Raw genomic sequence first — 19,582 nt, 5'->3', positions numbered from 1 at the left:
GCTGTGTGCCTCACCCCAGCCTGATCTGAGGCATCTCGGGTGTGGCCCTGAGTACCCCTACCCCCAGCACTGCCAGGGTGGTCTGGCACAGCTGGTGCCCAGAAGCTCAGTGTCATTTGGAGGAAGCTCTTCAGAGACATCTGCTGCAATTGTTCTTTTACATCTTGGAGATTTGAAAAGGAAAAACAACTTTGTGAGATGTCAGAACTTTTTTTTTTTAAGATAAGGTAGTATTAGTATTATAACTAGATTGGGAAAATCATGATTTGTATGTGTTTGTGTGTGTGGATATGTGTGTCCAAGGATTGGCTCCAAGGCAGAAGATGTATGCACAGAATGCCCTCTGCCTTTGGGTGACTCTTCAGCCCTTGTGAAATGGGAGTTTTAGTAAGTAAAAGTACATTAAGCTTATAACAGATGATAGCATACATTTAATTTTTTTTGAGCCACAACCTGTTGGTATGCAGGGGTTACTCTTGGCTTTGTGCTCAGGAATCATGCTGGGTGATGCTGGGGGACCATATGGGATGCAGGATATTGAACCCTGGTTGGCTCTGTGCGAAGCAAAATACACTGCCTGCTGTGCTATTGCTCCTGCTCCAGGATACATTTAATTTTTGCTTATACTTAGTTTAAAATAATCAAAACTATACATTTTTTCTTAGTATTTTTTTCCTTTTTTTTATTGTGGGCAAAGTGAATATTACAAATCTTTCACAGTAATATTAAGGCACATAGTAGTAATGAATGAGGGGCATTTCTACCACCAGTGTTGTCCTCCCTCCCCTCCTGTTCCCAGCATGCATCCCTCTTCCCCCTCCTTAACCCCTGTAACTGTTTCCTCCCATGTATGGCTTGATGTAGATGGGTATCTGTTGTCGTTGACTTTGGATTTTGTATTCAAGTCCGATCAATTTTATTTCCACCAAATGGACATATGACTGTCTGGTCTTGGTACCATCCATTTTTCTCCCTCCAATTATGATGTTGATCAAGGTGATTCTAGTAATGTGGCGCTATTGAAGATATAAGAAGGGATATGGAAGGAGTCTGTCTAGGTGCTAAGTATCCCTTTGGAAGAAGAAAGGGGAAAGAAGGAAAAAGAAGAAAAAGGTGACAAAACAATATAAAACTAGACAAGACAAAAACAAAACAAAACAAAAACCAATAAGGGAATAACAAAAAAAAAAAAAGGATTAAGAAAAAAAAGAGTAAACCAAAAACCAAAACCATCAGCTATGAAGAAACAAACCAAAAAAAGTCAAAAACCAAAACGAAAGCAAAAAGAAAAAAGAAAAAAAGAAAAAAAACAGACCAGCAACTTCTTAAAAAAGGGTTTTCTTCTTCCTTCCTTCCTCTCTTTTTTTCTCTTTCTCTTTCTCTTTCTCTTTCTCTCTCTTCCTCTCTTCCTCTCTTCCTCTCTTCCTCTCTTTCTCTCTCTCTCTCTCTCTCTCTTTCTTTCTTTCTTTCTTTCTTTCTTTCTTTCTTTCTTTCTTTCTTTCTCTCTCTTTCTTTCTCTCTCTTTTCTTTTCTTTCTTTCTTTCTTTCTTTCTTTCTTTCTTTCTTTCTTTCTTTCTTTCTTTCTTTCTTTCTTTCTTTCTTTCTTTCTTTCTTTCTTTCTTTCTTTCTTTCTCTCTCTTTCTTTCTCTCTCTCTCTTTCTTTCTCTCTCTTTCTTTCTTTCTTTCTTTCTTTCTTTCTTTCTTTCTTTCTTTCTTTCTTTCTTTCTTTCTTTCTTTCTTTCTTTCTTTCTTTCTTTCTTTCTTTCTTTCTTTCTTTCTTTCTTTCTTTCTTTCTTTCTTTCTTTCTTTCTTTCTTTCTTTCTTTCTTTCTTCTTTCTCTTTCTCTCCCTCCCTCCCTCTCCCTCCCTCTCTTCCTCTCCCTCCCTCCCTTCCTCCCTTCCTCCCTTCCTCCCTCCTCCCTTTCTCCCTCCCTCCCTCCCTCCCTCCCTCCCTCCCTCCCTCCCTCCCTCCCTCCTTCCTTCCTTCCTTCCTTCCTTCCTTCCTTCCTTCCTTCCTTCCTTCCTTCCTTCCTTCCTTCCTTCCTTCCTTCCTTCCTTCCTTCCTTCCCTTTCCTCTTTTCTTTATTTTTTTTTCTTTTTGCATATGCACAGTAAACATTGGGGAAATTAGAACAGGAATTCCCTTGGCCTAAAAGATACATGGTTTCTCTGCTTTTGAAGCATACTGCCAGGCTCTGTACTCACTCTTTTTACATATCCCAAGGTCTTTTTATAGTGCCAGAAGACTTTCTGCTCAGATGTGGGCAATGACATCTCGCCTCTGTAGTTGAAGATCTTGCTATTTGTGTAGGTCATAGGGCAAAGGCTAGGAGAGAGGTTTTCTTTTGTTGTTTGTTTTTTGCGGTTCTAGGAATTCTGTTTCATCACTATTGTTGTAATCAGGAGTGATTCCTGATGGCAACCAGGTGTGGTCTAACCCTTCCTCCCCAAACACACACACACACACACACACACACACACACACACACACACACACACACAGAAATATAAAGAACACCTTGGTACAACCAGGTGTGGTCTAACCCTTCTTTCCCAAACACACACACATACACACACACACACACACACACACACACACACACACACACACACACAGAAATATGAAGAACACCTTGGTATAGTCTTGGCTATGATTCTGATTTGGCTCATTCTTTTTTTTTTTCTTTTTTTGGGTGGGGGACAGCTTATTCTATATCTTTGTGATGGAAGCTGTAATCGGTGTTCCATGTATCCATATCATTGTTCTAAGACCAATAACAACAGCGTAGGTGGAAGCATATGTGTGTAGAAGGGGGTAGCAATGTTTGTACTAGAGTAAAATGACTTTTTATCATGCTTCCATATTTATTGTCACTCGTTCAAGGCCTCGTTGGGAGAATTCAAACCTAACTGGATTTTGAGGCTTAGCATAGACTTAATAATGTGTAACATGCATATTTTTCTCTTTGTAGAAGAAGATCATGCTAAACATGTTTTTGGACACAATGATGGCTGACCCTCCTCCCCAGTGCCTTGTCTGGCTGCCTCTCATGCACCGGCTTGCCCATGTGGAAAACGGTAAGCAGGCCTCCTTCTGCAAGGGTCTGGACTAGGTTCACTCATAGTGTCTTCAGCGGTCATTGCTGAAAATGATAAGAAATGTTTGTTGGCACACCATCCTGTGAAATTGTGGTTTTTATTTATTTATTTATTTATTTATTTATTTATTTATTTATTTTGGTTTTTGGGCCACACCCGGCGGTGCTCAGGGGTTACTCCTGGCTGTCTGCTCAGAAATAGCTCCTGGCAGGCTCGGGGGACCATATGGGACACCGGATTCGAACCAACCACCTTTGGTCCTGGATCGGTTGCTTGCAAGGCAAAAGCCGCTGTGCTATCTCTCCGGGCCCGGTTTTTACTTTTCTAAGGGAAAATAATTATTTCTCAAAAACAAAACGAAGTGGGTTGGAGCAATAACACTATGGGGAGGGCATTTGCCTTGCATGTGTTCAACCCAGGTTTGATCCCTGGCATCCCATTGGGTCCTCAGAGCCTGCCAAGAGTAACCTCTGAGTGCAGCTGAGTGTGGCCCCAAAACCAAATCCCAACCAACAACAAAAACAAAATAAATGTGTGCAGATTGGGGGTGGGATGCTGGTCGTGTCACAAAGAAAAGATACCAAGAGAGTAACAGCTTTGCAGCTCAGATGATTTCAGACGGTTTTTAAACGCCTCCTGATGGAGCCCAGGGTTTCCTTTTTCCCCTTCTCCTTATGAGTTTAAAAAATTATATCTCAAATAATTGGGTAAAAAACCCTTTATCAGCCAGCAATACTAAACAGAATTGGAATCTTTTATAGGAAATAATTTCCCATCAAATATACTGGACTTCCAGTGCTCACCTCCCAGGGCATGCTTGGGGGTCTGGGGGCCAATCCAGGGGATACTTGGTCAGCCAGGACCTTGGTTCAGTGCTTGCCCAAGGATGTGGTGCTGTGCTACCCAGACCTACAGGGCCATTTGAGTCCTGTGGTGTCAGGGTCAACCTGGGTCATACTTGGAACTGCTTTGGTGCCTCTAGGACCACACCCTGCAGTGCACAGGTGATCATGTGCCAGGGATTGGATCAGGTTGCTGGACTCTGTCCCAGCCCCTCTACTCCTCAAGTTTTCCTTCACTGTTTGCCTTGAGTCAGCATGTGTTCTCCTCCCCGGAAATTGACTTAATTTCTGTCTCTTTGGATTTGAAATGGTACTTTGCTCTTACCTACTCTATAAGACTCTCTCTCTCTCTCTCTCTCTCTCTCTCTCTCTCTCTCTCTCTCTCTCTCTCCTCTCTCTCTCTCTCTCCTCTCTCTCTCTCATCTCTTTCTCTTTCTCTCTCTCACCACATCCAGTGACACTCAGGGGTTACACCTGGCTCTATGCTCAGAAATCGCCCCTGGCTTGGGGGACCATGTGGGATGCCAGGAATTGAACCCAGGTTCGTCCTGGGTCAGCCGCATGCTAGGCATTGTGCTATCTCTACCCTATCCCTGTGCTATCCCTACCACTGTGCTATCTCTTCGGCCCACAGCTCTTTAAGATTCTTGCTGCCATCTGTGGGTCTCCATGTTGGAAGGTTGAGACCATGAAAAGAGGAGGCCTTTGCTGTATATTTGGTTGCCACTCAGACCTGGCTTGTTCCTTATTCACACAGGTGATGCTGAGAAGCATCCACCTTCTATTTTCCCTTTGGGAGACTGGCAATAATCTCTATTGTCGAGGGTAAAGTCCTTTGATGAGAGTTTTGTTGTTACTGTTGACTGAACCCAAGGCCACACATATGCAGAACACATATTCTACCACTGGCCCACATCCTTGGTCTGAGGATTTTTAAAAAACTGTCTGGAATCTAGGGGCTGGAATGATAGTACAGCAGGTAGGATGTTTGCATTGCACGCAGCTAACCTGGGTTTGGTCCCCACATCCCATATTGTTCCCTGAGTAATTCTGGAGCCAAGAGTAATCCCTGAGCATCACTAGGTGTGGCCCCAAAACCAATCTTTCCTCCTGTCCATCCCTCAAAAGGTCTGGACTCTCTTGACTATGTTTTTTATTTTTTTTAAAGCAGTTTATTTATTGCTTGATTGATTTTTGGGCTATACCTGGTGATGCTCAGAGTTTACTTCTGGTTCTGTACTCAGAAATCGGTCCTGGCAAGCTCGGGGGTCTATATGGGATGCCAGGAATCGAACTGGGTCTGTCCCGGGTTGGCCACATGCAAGGCAAATGCCTACCACTGTGCTATCTCTTTGACCTCTCTCTTGACTATATTAAACCAATTGATAAAAAAATTCTGGGGACTGGTGAGGTGGTGCTAGAGGTAAGGTGTCTGCCTTGCAAGCGCTAGCCAAGGAAGGACCGCGGTTCAATCCCCCAGTGTCCCATATGGTTCCCCCAAGCCAGGGGCAATTTCTGATCGCTTAGCCAGGAGTAACCCCTGAGCATCAAACGGGTGTGCCCCCCCCCCCAAAAAAAAAAACAAAAAAAATTCTGGAGGTGAGGTTCGGGTTGTAATTGGTAGTGCAGTGGGATATTCCTGACACTTTGCTCAGTAGGGACCCTTGGTGGTGCTCAGGGACCCATATATATATCTAGTACCAGGAATTTAAACCTGGGACAGTGGGCTGCAAGACTAGTTAGTTAGTTAGTTAGTTCCTTAACGAACCACCTCTACTAGGTCACTCCAAAGCACCTCATTTTTTTTCTCTCAAACAGTAGAATGAATTAGGATGTCCTACAAAATGCTTGCTATCAAAAAAAAGTTAATAACAAAATCTGTGTATGACAACATGTTTTTAAAGACACTTTACATTATGAAACAGCTATATTTCTAAACATGAATTTTAGAGACCAGTATTGGAACTTGTTTTAGACACATATATTATGAAAACCTTTGAAATGTCTAGAAATAAAACACATTACTTGGGGCTGGAGAGACAGTACAGCAGGTGGAGCACTTGCCTTGCATGTGACTGACCTGAATTCGATCTTTGCCATCTCATAGGATCCTGAAGGATTACCAGGAGTAATTCTTGAATGCAGAGCTAGGAGTAACCCCTGAGCATGAGCACTGCTGAGTGTGGCCCCAAAACAAGCAAAAAAAAAAAAAAAAACCCAACCCCAAACCACATTACTTATCATTTATATACCTTTATTTCGTAAAAACAAGTTCTAAATGATATCTTTAAATTTTATTTATTTATTTATTTATTTATTTATTTATTTATTTATTTATTATTTATTTATTTTGTTTTTGGGGCCACACTCATTTGATGCTCAGGGGTTACTCCTGGATAAGTGCTCAGAAATTGCCCCTGGCTTGGGGGGACCATATGGGACGCCGGGAGATTGAACTGCGGTCCTTCCTTGGCTAGCACTTGCAAGGCAGACACCTTACCTCTAGCGCCACCTCACCAGCCCCATCTTTAGATTTTTTTTATAAAAATTATTTGAACATTTCTAGTGAAATCCATCACTTGAATATTGAATATTGAAGCTACTATATTTAAGTTTTTGATTAATATATATTTCATTATGCATAATTGTTTTTTTGGTTTGGTTTTGGCTTTTTCTGGCCACACCTGGGTTGGCTCAGGGCTTTCTTGCTTTGCTCAAGGCTCACTCCTAGAAGGTTGGGGGGACAGTGGGGGGGACTAGGGATCAAACTGGGTCAGCTGCATGCAAGGCAAATGCCCTATCTGCTGTACTATCTCTCCAGCCCCAAAAGATGCTGGGGAGATGGTGGAGAGGATAGCAGTGTATGCTTTGCATGATAAAGCCCTTGATTTGGGTAGTGATACTGCATGGTTCTCAAGCATCCCTGAGCACTGCTGGATGTGCACTTCTGCCAGAACAGTTGCTCCTTTCCCATTGGTTTTCTGATCCATAACCACTGCCACCTGCTTCACGTGGCCAGAGGAAACCTATGTCTGAAGTTGGCCGTGCTTGTCCTGGCACTGCATTCTGGGTCCTTCCCTCCTCTGCTTTTCTTTTTTTCATTCATTCATTCATTCATTCATTCATTCATTCATTCATTCATTCAGTCACACCCAGCAGCGCACAGGGATTACTCTTGGCTCTGAGCTCATAAATTGCTCCTGGCATGCTCAGGGGATCATATGGGATGCCAGGAATTGAATCTGGGTCTGTACTGTGTTGGCCACATGCAAGGCAAACGCCCTTCCTCTGTGCTATCACTCTGACCTCCTCCTCTGCTTTTTTGCTCTTCCTCCTGGTCCTGCTCCACTCACGGACCAAACCCTTCTTGGGCTGCTTTTGGAAGAGAAACTGTGTAGATGTTTAGGTTCATCCCAAGTCCAGAGCTTATCCTATGAGTTATAGCAGCCTTGTTCTCACTGAACTCAAGATCTGGGGGTCAGTCAGCTAAAGGGACTCAGGCCCCTGTGTAGGTTCTGAGCATGTCTCATTTTTTGCATTTTTTTTTCCTTTAGAGATATTTTTCATAGATCTTTGTCCCAGGATCTGAGAACTGAGTTTTCTCCTTTCTACCATCAGTGGTCAGCTGGAGGAACTAGCTGAAAGGGGGTTTGGAGTCTTTGGGCCTGCAGGGTCTTCACTTTTGGGCTTTTTTGTTTGTTTGTTTTTGTTTTTTGGGCCACACCCCGGTGATGCTCAGGGGTTACTCCTAGTTATGTTCTCAGAAATCGCTTCTGGCTTGATGGACAATATGGGACTCTGGGGATCGAACCCAGGTCCACCCTGGGTCAGCTGTGTGCAAGGCAAATGCCCTACCGCTGTGCTATAGCTCGGCCGGGAGGTGGGGTTTTACTTTTGCTGCTTTATGTGGACATTGTTTAGCCGGTACTGAAACTCCAAATGAAAGTTCTTTCTTTCTCCCTCCCTTCCCTGTGCTCCCTCCAGTCTTCCACCCCGTGGAGTGCTCCTATTGCCACTGCGAGAGCATGATGGGCTTCCGGTACCGGTGCCAGCAGTGCCACAACTACCAGCTTTGCCAGAACTGCTTTTGGCGAGGCCACGCCAGTGGCCCCCACAGCAACCAGCACCAGATGAAGGAGCACTCGTCTTGGGTAACTGCTTCCAGGGTCCCCAGTAAGGCCGTGGGCTCCACATTCCCAGTTCTAATATTTACTGTATTTTTTGTACCACAAGGCACACTTCCCCCTCAAAAAAAAAAGTCAGGTGTGTCTTTTAGAATGAAAAATATGATACATTGTGGAGGGATTAATAATGTAATGTGTCATCGATAGACTTAAAAATAGAATATTTTGGGCCCGGAGAGATAGCACAGCGGCGTTTGCCTTGCAAGCAGCCGATCCAGGACCAAAGGTGGTTGGTTCGAATCCCGGTGTCCCATATGGTCCCCCCTGCCTGCCAGGAGCTATTTCTGAGCAGACAGCCAGGAGTAACCCCTGAGCATCGCCGGGTGTGGCCCCAAAACAAAACAAAACAAAAACAAACAAAAAAATAGAATATTTTTTGGCTTTTCAGGAGGTACTCAGGAGTTTCTGGGGTCCACCTCCCAGCTGTCCTCCATTTACTGGATCTCTGGTTTGGTGCATGGGTTCGAGGGTTCAGAGTGGGCCCCACTCTGCTGGAAATGCCCTAGGACCCCCATCTGTGGTGTGTAGACTCCAACCTGGATCAGGCACATGAATAGCAGGTGCCCTGCATTATCCTTCTGGCTCTTAAATCTAGAAATTTAAAACTCTGAGCAATGGGATATAGGATATGCATTTGTCTTTCATCCAAAAAATAAAAAGTTTCTATGCTCCCCTTAAAAGAAAAAAAAATTAGGTTTTGTTTATTTAAGAAAGAAACGTGATGTGACCCCAAATGTTTTTTTTCTCTGATCTTTACAAAAGGCTGAAAGTTCTTTTTCCAGGAGACATAGCATAGGGGTTAAGGTGCCTGCTTTGCATCCTGCCAACCCTGGCATCATATATGGCCCCGCCACCAGGGGTCACTTCTGAGTACAGAGCCAGAATGGTCCCTACTCTTCCTCCCCCCACCAAAGAAAGTTCTTTTTCTCATGTTTTTTTTTTTTCAGGGTTTAAATGTAATGAAGAAAGCTGTCAGAAACAAACAAGTTAAATATATGCTTCTCTAAATTTGGGGGGAATACTGTATTTTACTCTCTCCATGTTGGCGGCCTGGGAATGGGAATTGGGACAGTAGTACTGTGGGTAGAGCATTTATTTGTTGACCCCAGGCTCAATACCCAGTACTCTAGATGGTCTGCTGAGCCTATCAGGAGTGATCCCAGAGTGCAGAGCCGGGAGTAGGCCCTGAATACAGCCAATGTGGGGAAAGGAAAAAAATGCCCTGTGGAAATGAATTTGAAAAACATATGAATGGTGCTAAGAATGATAGAATTTGTAAGTACTGGGGATCAGTCAGTGGTGAACCAGCCTCCCCCCAGCACTGCTATTTGAAAGGTGACTGTTAATAACATGGTAGTAAGGCATTTGTCTTGCATGCAAAGGTCGGTGGTTCGAATCCCGGCAACCTATATGGTCCCCCTAGCCTGCCAGGGGTGATTTCTGAGTGTAGAGCCAGGAGGAACCCCTGAGCGCTGCCTGGTGTGACCCATGCCGGATGTAACCATGGAGGGTAAAACACAGGGTCTTCCCCACTGCTGGGAGGCAGACATCTAACTCCTTTGTTCCATGCAGCTTTCAACCTTGAAAACAAGGCCAGAGAGATAGCACGGCGGCAGGCTGTTTGCCTTGCATGCAGCCAACCCAGGATGGAAGGTAGTTTGAATCCCAGCATCCCATATGGTCCCCAGAGCCTGCCAGGATTAACCCATGAGCGCTGCTAGGTATAACTCAAAAACAAACAAAACAAAACAAAACAAAACAAAGAAAAAACACTTGGAAACATAAAAAGCACGTTTGGAAAAAGCATAGACTCCTCATTACCCTATGGATTGGAGGGGGCATCTAGGTTAGGCTGAAAGCAGTGACGGGGGGCTAGCCCATTTGCTCCCTGATATCTGGGCCAGAGCTGGAGGTGCTGAAAAAGCCTGGGGGCCTTCCCTGGGTCACTGGGCCCGCATTCAATGCATCCTTGGCGGAGGCCAGCCTTGGTCATCAAGGCCATCTGAGCCTGTGAGTCCTGGGACATTGCTGTGAGCAGAACACAAGAGAAGGACCGTCATCTGGGGACACCAGGCAGGGAAGGGGGAGCTGCATTGGTCACAATGTTGGGAGACATTGTCTCACGGTGCTGGCCCTGTAACCAGACTCTTCTGTGTGGGCGACTGTTGTGGCCGCAGATGACCTTGTCCGAGAGGGTTCCAATGTGAGGACCCCACCAGTCGTGAGGCACCCCCCCTCCAGGACATCTTCCCTGGGTACCGGAGTGGGCTTTTGGGCCTCTAATGCACAGCAGGAACTGCATGATTACTGGCGCCTTCCTGGCTCACTGAGGAGTTTATTACCATATTTAAGTGATTCTGATTTGGAGGAAGCCAAATGTCAGATGGTATTTTGGTTAAATGATCGTTGACCCTAATCTGTCCCCCTTTTCTGACCATACTCATTTTTTCCAATTCCCTCCTCTCTTCTAGCTCTGTCCTCCCTGTCTTCCTTCCTCCCTTCTCCCTCCTCCCTTTCCCCTTACAGCACGAATTGTGGCTTCACTCTCCCTGGCCCCCCTCACTCTGTCATCAAGGGCTCTGAGCACATCGGTCTCAGCATCATTTTCTTTCTTCCCCCTGAAAAACTGAAGCTTCTAAAATCTTCCCTGCTAGCAGAAGGGCTGGACATAAACACAGCGACATCCCTTTCCAGTCCCCACATCCCCATCTGGCCTTCTGCAAATGCCAGCCCTCCCTGCTCTGCACCCCACCAAGAGAAACCCTGGGGGAGCCCACCTGTATTTTCCATGGCAGGCATGTGTGTATGTCTGTGTGCATGTGTGCGTGGGCACAGTTCCAGATGCAATGCTCGCTCCCGCACCCGTGGGCGGTGGAGGTTACGTAACTGAGTGACTGCGGCGACGCTTCACTGTCCTACCCAGCAGAGGGCAGACGCCACCTGCCAACCGAACGCCTCACCTTCCTCTAAGCCCCTCAAGTGTTTGGATTGGATTCAACTTCCTGTTAATAGCATGGCTGCTTGGTACTGATTTCTTTTAGAAACACACACACACACACATAACACACACACACACACACACACACACACACACACACACACAACAGGCTTCTCCACATGCCCCTAGAATTGTTTGTGCATCTTTTCCCCTGGAGAAGATGACACCACAGGCCTGGGACAGCAATGATTGCACTGACCTTGGTAAAGCAAAATGCAATTTCTGTCCCTCTCCCTGCATCTCCAGAATCCTGGAGACAAGATGAGTTGGTAGAGAAAAGGTGTGCTCTGGGCAGCTCCTGGCCAGCTTTGAAGAGCCATTGAGTTCACGCCACAGAACTTGGCCACAAGGATGGGGGGTCCCCAAAAGGCCCAAGACAGAGTGCCCACTTGTAATGAACAGCAACATTAAATATAGGAAGACACGCATGGCAGTGGACAGATTCTTGGCCTTTGGCCACAGTCCAGTGACACTGCCAAGACCCTGACCCCATGGAGGTGTCCACATCTCAGGACCTTGTACAGCTGCCCCGGCCCCCAGTTCTGTCCCTGGCACCTGCTCCCAACATCCCAGCAGCTGACCAGGAGCTGGCTCTAAAACATCAATACAGCAGAGTGGTAGCATAGTGGTAGGGTGTTTGCCTTGCATGCAGCTGACCCACATAGGTTTGATCCCTAGTGTCCCATAAGGTCTCCCAAGCCAGGAGCAATTTCTGAGTGCAGAGCCAGGAGTAACTCCTGAGTGCCACCAGGTGTGTTCCCCCCCAAAACAAAACAAAACATCAACGCTAGAGCTGCCGCCCTTTGTTCACCTGCAGTCTGACTTGGGGCCCTCGTGGTATTTTTTCACCTCCCCCCTTGTCTTAATCTGACTTGGACTCTGTACCCCCATGGTCCTTGCAGGCTTACGGCTGTTCTTGCTCTCAAATCCCTGTGTGTAGTTTGGAGTTGGGAGATGAAATGACTTTTTGAGTGATCATATATTTACCCTTTGCACCAGACTGCCAAAAAATGCCAGGGCCTCTGCATCTTGCGGGGACAGCGTGTATAAACGGGGGTCAGCCTGGGGTCCACCACTCTGATTGTTGTTTTCTTTCTGTCTCACTGAGCAGTTCAGCACCGTCAGCTCTTTAGCACCTCAGGACATCAGAAGCTGTTTCCTTCGCTCTGCAGGTTGCAAGTGCACGCAGTGGCTTGGCCACCTTCTTTGTTTGAGGTCTTGCTAGGCTGAAATGAGGCATCAACTAAGGTTGCTGGAGTCTGGGGGGTGCTTTTGCCAGCTGCCTGGTTTCTGGTGGGACTTGTCTCATTGCAGTGTAGCATTGCGGTCACTCTTTCCACTGGAGAGAAGCTCCCGGATCCCACGACAAACCATCTGGCACTGAATGCCTTAAAGTAAAAAGAAAAGCAAGCAGGCTTCTGTCCTTTGGTGCTGGGTCTGTTGTTTCTTGACCTTCTGGTCATTCTCCTTTAGCCTGGGTCAAACTTGCACCTGATCCCTGGTCACTTTAGGGGATTTCACCATCTGTTTTTTCAAACCTTTAAATGTCTGACCAGGTGTTTGCCTATCTCCCTTTGTCTGCCAGTTTGCTTGTCCACTGAAAACCTCTAACATCTGCTTCCTCAGTTTCCCTCCCTGGACCATTTCACCACTTCTGTCTGCTGTCCTTCCAGAATCTCTGCTGCAAGCTTCTTGTCTTCTGTTGACACCCCACAGTCACTTCTGCCAACGTATCCCCCTACTCTCATGACACTATTTCTTCTCCTTCCAGTCTTTATTCTCTGGTTCTGCCCTCTTTCTTTTTTTTTTTTTTTTTTTTTTTTTTTGGTTTTTGGGCCACACCCTGTGACGCTCAGGGGTTACTCCTGGCTATGCGCTCAGAAGTTGCTCCTGGCTTCTTGGGGGACCATATGGGACGCCGGGGGATCGAACCGCGGTCCGTCCTAGGCTAGCGCAGGCAAAGCAGGCACCTTACCTCCAGCGCCACCGCCCGGCCCCTCTGCCCTCTTTCTTGACATCTCTCCTTCCGTTTTGGATGCGGCACCTCATTCCCAAACCACAAACTCTGATGTCCTACAACCTTGTATTTAGTTTATTCATTTCTGTCTTGGTCAACACACTCATGACTGGAGCTACGTGTCGTTGCCTTTTCCAAGGCACTCCGGAGAAAGCCTGCGGCAGGGCAGATAGGGAGAGCGAAGATGCTCATTAGCGACTTTGTATTGACCCTCAGCGTTGCAGGGTGATTACATGTCTCTGCTCCTCTTGTTTTCATTTCCTTGTAGGGTTCAAAGTCTCCAGTCTTCCAAAGCATTTTAGCCCCACTTTTCTCTCTACACGTGGCCTCCTTTCTTGCTTCACAGGCAAAAACAAAAGCAATTAAAATGAATTCGCTTGAACATTTTTTGCTGTGAGGTTTGCTTACTTGTGTTTATCTAACAAATCCTTATTTGGTAGTCTCTGTACAACACTTCTCTCTGCCTGCCCCCCTGTTCTCTGTCCTGGACTTACCCGGAACAGACAAGGACAAGTCTGTGCCTTTATGGAGCTTACATTTAAAAGGGGACTAGTGGATAAAAAGGACTTAACACAAGAGTCCTGGGGCCGAAGAGATAGCACAGCTGTAGGGCATTTGCCTTGCATGCAGCAGATCCAGGACGGATGGTGGTTTGAATCCTGAATTCCCATATGGTCCCCTGTGCCTGCCAGGAGGGATTTCTGAGTGCAGAGCCAGGAGTAACCCTGAGCGCTGCCAGGTGTGACCTCAAAACAAAAACAAAAAACAAAAAAACCAGAGTCCCACAGGCCTGAAGAGTAGTAAAGTGAGTATAGTGCTGGCCTTGCATACAACAGACCCAAGTTTGATCCCCGGCAACCCCCTGTGGTCCCCTGAACTTGTTAGGTCCCTTGAACTCAGAGCCAAGAGTTAGCCTTGAACACTGTCAGGAGTGGTCAAACAAATATATAAAATCCCAACAAACAATAACAAAAACCATGAGCTCCAAAATTAATGAACGAAGAAAACATCAGATGTTGATACATTTTATGTGGAGAAGTAAAACACTCTTATTTTAAGTAGTTCATTCTCTTTCTTTTCATTATAAAAAAATGATTGAAAGGGGGCCAGAGTGATAGCACAGCAGTAGGGCATTTGCCTCACCCACAGCCAACCTAGAAAGGACTGGGTTTGATTCCCAGCATCCCATATGGTCCCCAGCCTGCCAGGAGTGATTTCTGAGTGCAGAACTAGGAGTAGCCCCTGAGCACCGCCAGATGTGGTCCCCAAACAAAATAAAACAAAATGATTGAAAAAAAAAAGAAAAAGAGAACAAACTATTTGAAACCTGGTGGTTAGAGCTGGATCTGTAGTACAGTAGGGCACTTGCTTTGCATACAGTTAACCCTAGCTTAATGCCAGGCTTCCCATCAGGCAGTGGTTCTCAAACTATGGCCTGCGGGCCACATACTGTATTTGTTCCCATTTTGTTTCTTCATTTCAAGATAAGATATATGCAGTGTGCATAGGAATTTGTTCCCAGTCTTTGTTTTTAGTATAGTCTGGCCCTCCAATGGTGAGAGGTCACCTGTTTAAAAAGTTTGAGGACCACTGCTATAAGGTCCCTTGAGCCTGCCAGGAGTGATCCCTGAGCACAGAGCCAGGAATAATCCCTGAATACCTCCAGGTGTAGTTCCCAAACAAAAACCAGTTCTTTGGTGAATTCTACTAAACAGTGGATGAGTATAAATCCTTCACGCATTTGCTGAAACAGAAAAATGTGGAAAGCTTCCCAGCTCAATTCATTAGACCATTTTCCCCTGGAGGCCTTCTCAGAGAACAGAGGCCATCAAAATAACGGAAGAAATGGTAGGCAAGCAGCCTTTGGTTTAAACACAGAAAATTCTCGTGACTGCAAAGGTAGCACATGCTTTTCTCTTTAATTTTTAAATTTAGTTAAATTTTATTTATTAAATATTCATGAGATACAAAGTTGTTTGTGATTGATTTTCATTCATACAATGTTTGGGCACCCGTCCCTTCACCAGTGTCTACTTTCCTGTACCAATGTCCCTTGATGATATAGAGCATTTTTTTTCTGTATCAAAATGTACCTTTTGGGGCTGGAGAGATAGCATAGCGGTGTTTGCCTTGCAAGCAGCCGATCCAGGACCTAAGGTGGTTGGTTCGAATCCTGGTGTCCCATATGGTCCCTAGGCCTGCCAGGGGCTATTTCTAAGCAGATAGCCAGGAGTAACCCCTGAGCACCGCCAGATGTGGTCCCCCGCAAAAAAAATATAAAAAAATGTACCTTTTGCCCACTTGGATTTTTTCTTTAAGGAAGTTTCTGTTCATCTCTTCTCATTTTTTTTTGATAGAGTTAGATTTTTTTTCTTGCAAACTTCTAACAGTGCTTTATATATATATATATATATATATATATATATATCTCCAATATATATATATATATATATATATATATATATATCTTGGATATCAATCCTTTATTGGATGATTGGTGGCAAATAATTTCTCCCAGTCTGTGGGCTATTTTTGTTGGCTTGTCTTCATATCCTTTGAGGTTTGCAGACTTCTTAATTTAATGTAGTCCCATTTGTTTTTGTTTGCTTCCACTTATTGGTTGGTGGTGTTTCATCTTTAAAGATGCCTCTTGTTTTGTTTTTGTTATTGTTATTGTTTTGGGCCACGCTCGGCAGTGCTCAGGAGTTACTCCTGGCTCTGGACATAGGAATTACTACTGGTGGATTTAGGGAACCATATGGGATGGCAGGTATTAAACCCAGGTGGCTGTCTTTCTCTCTGGACTTGATGTCTCAAGCAGTGTTATGGAGCACTTTGCCTAAGTTTTCTTCTATGCAATTTATGTATTCAGGTCTCATATCGAGGTCTTTTTTTGTTGTTTTGTTTTTGTTTTGGGGCCACACTCAGAGGTTTTCAGGGATTACTCCTGGCGCTGCACTCAGAAATCGCTCCTGGTAGGCTCAGAGGATTATATGTGATGCTGGGAATCGAACCCAGGTCTGTTCTGTGTCAGTTGGATGCAAGGTAAATGCCCTATCGCTGTGCTATCTCTCTGGCCCCACCTGTCAAGGTCTTTAATCCATTTTTATTTGAATTTTGTGCTTGGCATCAGAAAGAGGTCATGTGTATCTTTTTGCATATGACTAACCAGTTTTCCCTGCATAACTTGTTAAGAGGAATTCCTTTTTTTTTTTTTGGTTTTTGGGCCACACCCATTTGACGCTCAGGGGTCTGGCTATGTGCTCAGAAATCGACCTGGCTTGGGGGGACCATATGGAACCATATGGGATGCCGGGGGATTGAACCGCAGTCCATCCTATGCTAGCGCTTGCAAGGCAGACACTTTACCTCTAGCGCCACCTTCCCGGCCCAAGAGGAATTCCTTACCCCACTTTATTTTTTTCCTACTTTATCAAAGACTAATTGATGATGCACTTAAAGGTTGTTTTTTGGTTATCAATTCTATTTCATTGATCAGATAGTCTTTATTCCAATACCATGCTATTTTAATTACTACTGCTTTACAGTATAGTTTGAGGTTGGGGAAAGCAATGCTTCCCATCTTTTTTCCAAAGAATGCTTTGGATATTTGGGGAATGGAGAGAGTGTATTGTTCCATACAAATTTCTGAAATATTTTTTCTATTTCTTTGAAAAACTATTGGTGTCCTTATGGAGAGTTCATTGAATCTGTATAACACTTTGGGAGTATTGCCATGTTGATTATGTTAATGCCCCTAATCCATGAGCAGGGTATGTGTTTCTATTTCCTTGTGTTCTCTTTTATTTTTATTTTTATTTGGTTTTTGGGCCACACCCAGCGATGATCACAGGTTACTTTTGGCTCTGCGCTCAGAAATCGTCCCTGATTGGGGAACTATCTGGGACACGGGGGGGGGGGGGGGGGGCGAAGCACAGTCCGTTGTAGGTAGCATGTGCAAGAAAAACACCTTACCGACTGCGCCATCACTCCTGCACCTCTTTTATTTCTTGAAATAGTGTTGTATAGTTTTCTTTGTTTTACCTCTTTGGTTAAGCTAATTACTAGGTACTTGATTTTTTGGGGGGAGGGAAAACTATCAGCACTCAGGGGTTACTCCGGGCTCTACACTTAAGAATCACTCCTAGGGGCCAGGAAGGTGGCACTAGAGGTAAGGTGTCTGTCTTGCAAGCGCTAGCATAGGACGGACCACGGTTTGATCCCCCGGCGTCCCATATGGTCCCCCCAAGCCAGGGGCAATTTCTGAGCGCATAGCCAGGAGTAACCCCTGAACGTCAAAGGGGTGTGGCCCAAAAACCAAAAAAAAAAAAAAAAAAAAAAAAGAATCACTCCTAGTAGTGATTTTTGGACCATATGGGATACCTGGGATCAAACTTGGGTTGACCACATACAAAGCAAATGCCTTACCTGCTGTGTACTAGACACCCCCCCCCAATTTCTTTTTCTTCCTTTTTACAGATTTTTTTTGGGTCACACCCAACATTGCTCAAGCTTACTCTTGAATGCATTCAGGAGTCACTTCTGGCAGGTTCAGGGGTCCACCTGGTGTTCTGAGGACCGAACTTGAGTCGGCCATGTGCCAAACTAACACTCTACCTGCTGTACCATACCTAGTTCTTACTTTTTCGAGGCATGCAATTGTGAATGGAATTGTTATTGTTATTGTTTAATTTCCTTTTCTATTTCATTATTTACATATAGAAAAGCCATGCTTTTTATTTTTTGGCATTTAATTTTGCCTACCACTCTACATTACAAGGCTATTGTTTCTATGAGATTTTTTTGGTAGAATCTTTAGGTTTTTCTAAATATAGTATTCTGTCATCCACAAATACAGCTTAATTTCTTCCATTCCTATCTGGATGCCTTTAATCTTTTTTTTTTTTTCTTGCCTAATTGCTATGGCACAAATATTTCCAGTACTATATTGAATGAAAGTGGTGATAATGGGCAACCTTGTCTTGTGCTTGATCTTGAGAGAGGGCTTTTAGTTTTTCCACCATTAAGTATAATGTTTGGTGTGGGCATGTGGCAAAGGGCTTTTACTATGTTGAGGAAACTCCCTTTAATCCCCCAACCCCCGCTTTTTCTTTTTCTTTCTTTTTTTTTTTTTGGTTTTTGGGCCACACTCGGCATTGCTCAGGGGTTACTCCTGGCTGTCTGCTCAGAAATAGCTCCTGGCAGGTATGGGGGACCATATGGGACACCGGGATTTGAACCAACCACCTTAGGTTGCTTGCAAGGCAAACACCGCTGTGCTATCTCTCTGGGCCCTACTTTTTCTTTTTTTGAGAGAGATTTTTTTTAAATTATGAATGGATGCTGGATCTTGTCAAGCGCTTTCTCTGCATCTATTGAAATGATTGTAAGATTATTTTTTTGTATTGATAAAGTGCATCATATTTATTGACTTAACACATGTTAAATCATCTTTGCATCCCCTGGATGAATCCCATTTGGTTAGGAGTATGATCTTTTTGATGAGCTGTTGGATTCTATTTGCTAGTATTTTGTTGAGGATCTTTGCATCTATATTCATCAGGGATATAGCCTGCAATTCTTACAACCTTTTTGACTCTGAAGCCTATATCATCAGATATTAGTATAGCCATCCTAGTCTTTTTGAGAGAGTTATTTACTTGAAGGATTGTCTTCCAACCTTGGACTTTGAGTCTGTGTTTGAGTCTGTGAATGTGTTTCTTGCAGGCTGCGGGATGTTGGGTTCACTTTTTTTAAATCCATCTTGCCACTCTGTGTCTCTTAATTTATATGCTTAGACCATCAACATTGAGATCAACGTTGTCATGGAGTTTTGTGCCATCTTCCTGTGGAAGTTCGCTATATATGTGAGGTTTATTTTGCCTTAAAGCAGTCCTCTCAGCTCCTGCAAAGTTAGTTTTGAGTCTGAAATTCTTGAGCTGTTATTTATCCATGAAGTTGTGTATCTTTCCTTTAAATCTGAAATAGAGTTTGGTTGGGTAAAGTATTCTTGTTGAGGCATTAATTTCATTGAGTTATTTTTTTAATTACTATATCTCCACATTGTCTTTGGGCAAGAAATTCTTATTTGGGGACTGGAGTGATAGCACGATGCATGATTGATTCAGCATGCAAAAAATCAATATAATACACCTTTATAATAAATAATAATATATAATAACATAAATATAACAATAAATAATACAATAAAGGACAAAAAGTGCTGAGTCATCTAAATATAGAAAATAAGTTTTTTTGTTTGTTTTGGTTGAGTCACACCCGGCAGCACTCGGGTTAATCCTGGCTCTATGCTCAGGAATCGCTCCTGGCAGGCTCCAGGGACCTTATGGGACCTATGGTGTCGGGCTTTGAACCACCGACCTTCTGCATGCAAGGCAAATGCCCTACCTCCATGCTTCTCTCCAGCCCAAAATATGGAAAAT

At 44.4% G+C, this 19,582-nt stretch overlaps 1 protein-coding gene across 5 annotated transcripts in view; it reads left to right on the top strand.

Annotated features, from left to right (window-relative positions):
• Positions 1 to 19,582, top strand: part of DTNB (dystrobrevin beta) — a 263,193-nt gene that overhangs the window by 90,250 nt on the left and 153,361 nt on the right. For all 5 annotated transcript variants that reach the window (XM_049784478.1, XM_049784477.1, XM_049784475.1 and 2 more), the window contains exons 7-8: positions 2,972 to 3,077; positions 7,925 to 8,091. In XM_049784478.1, the coding sequence (XP_049640435.1) occupies positions 2,972 to 3,077; positions 7,925 to 8,091 (273 nt within the window). The remainder of the gene's footprint in view (positions 1 to 2,971; positions 3,078 to 7,924; positions 8,092 to 19,582) is intronic.

The sequence above is a fragment of the Suncus etruscus genome, chromosome 12 (assembly GCF_024139225.1).
Source record: "Suncus etruscus isolate mSunEtr1 chromosome 12, mSunEtr1.pri.cur, whole genome shotgun sequence".
In the NCBI taxonomy this organism is placed as follows: Eukaryota; Metazoa; Chordata; class Mammalia; order Eulipotyphla; family Soricidae; genus Suncus; species Suncus etruscus.
The sequence above is the reverse complement of the archived record's forward strand: the minus strand, read 5'-3'. Positions and strand labels throughout refer to the sequence as shown.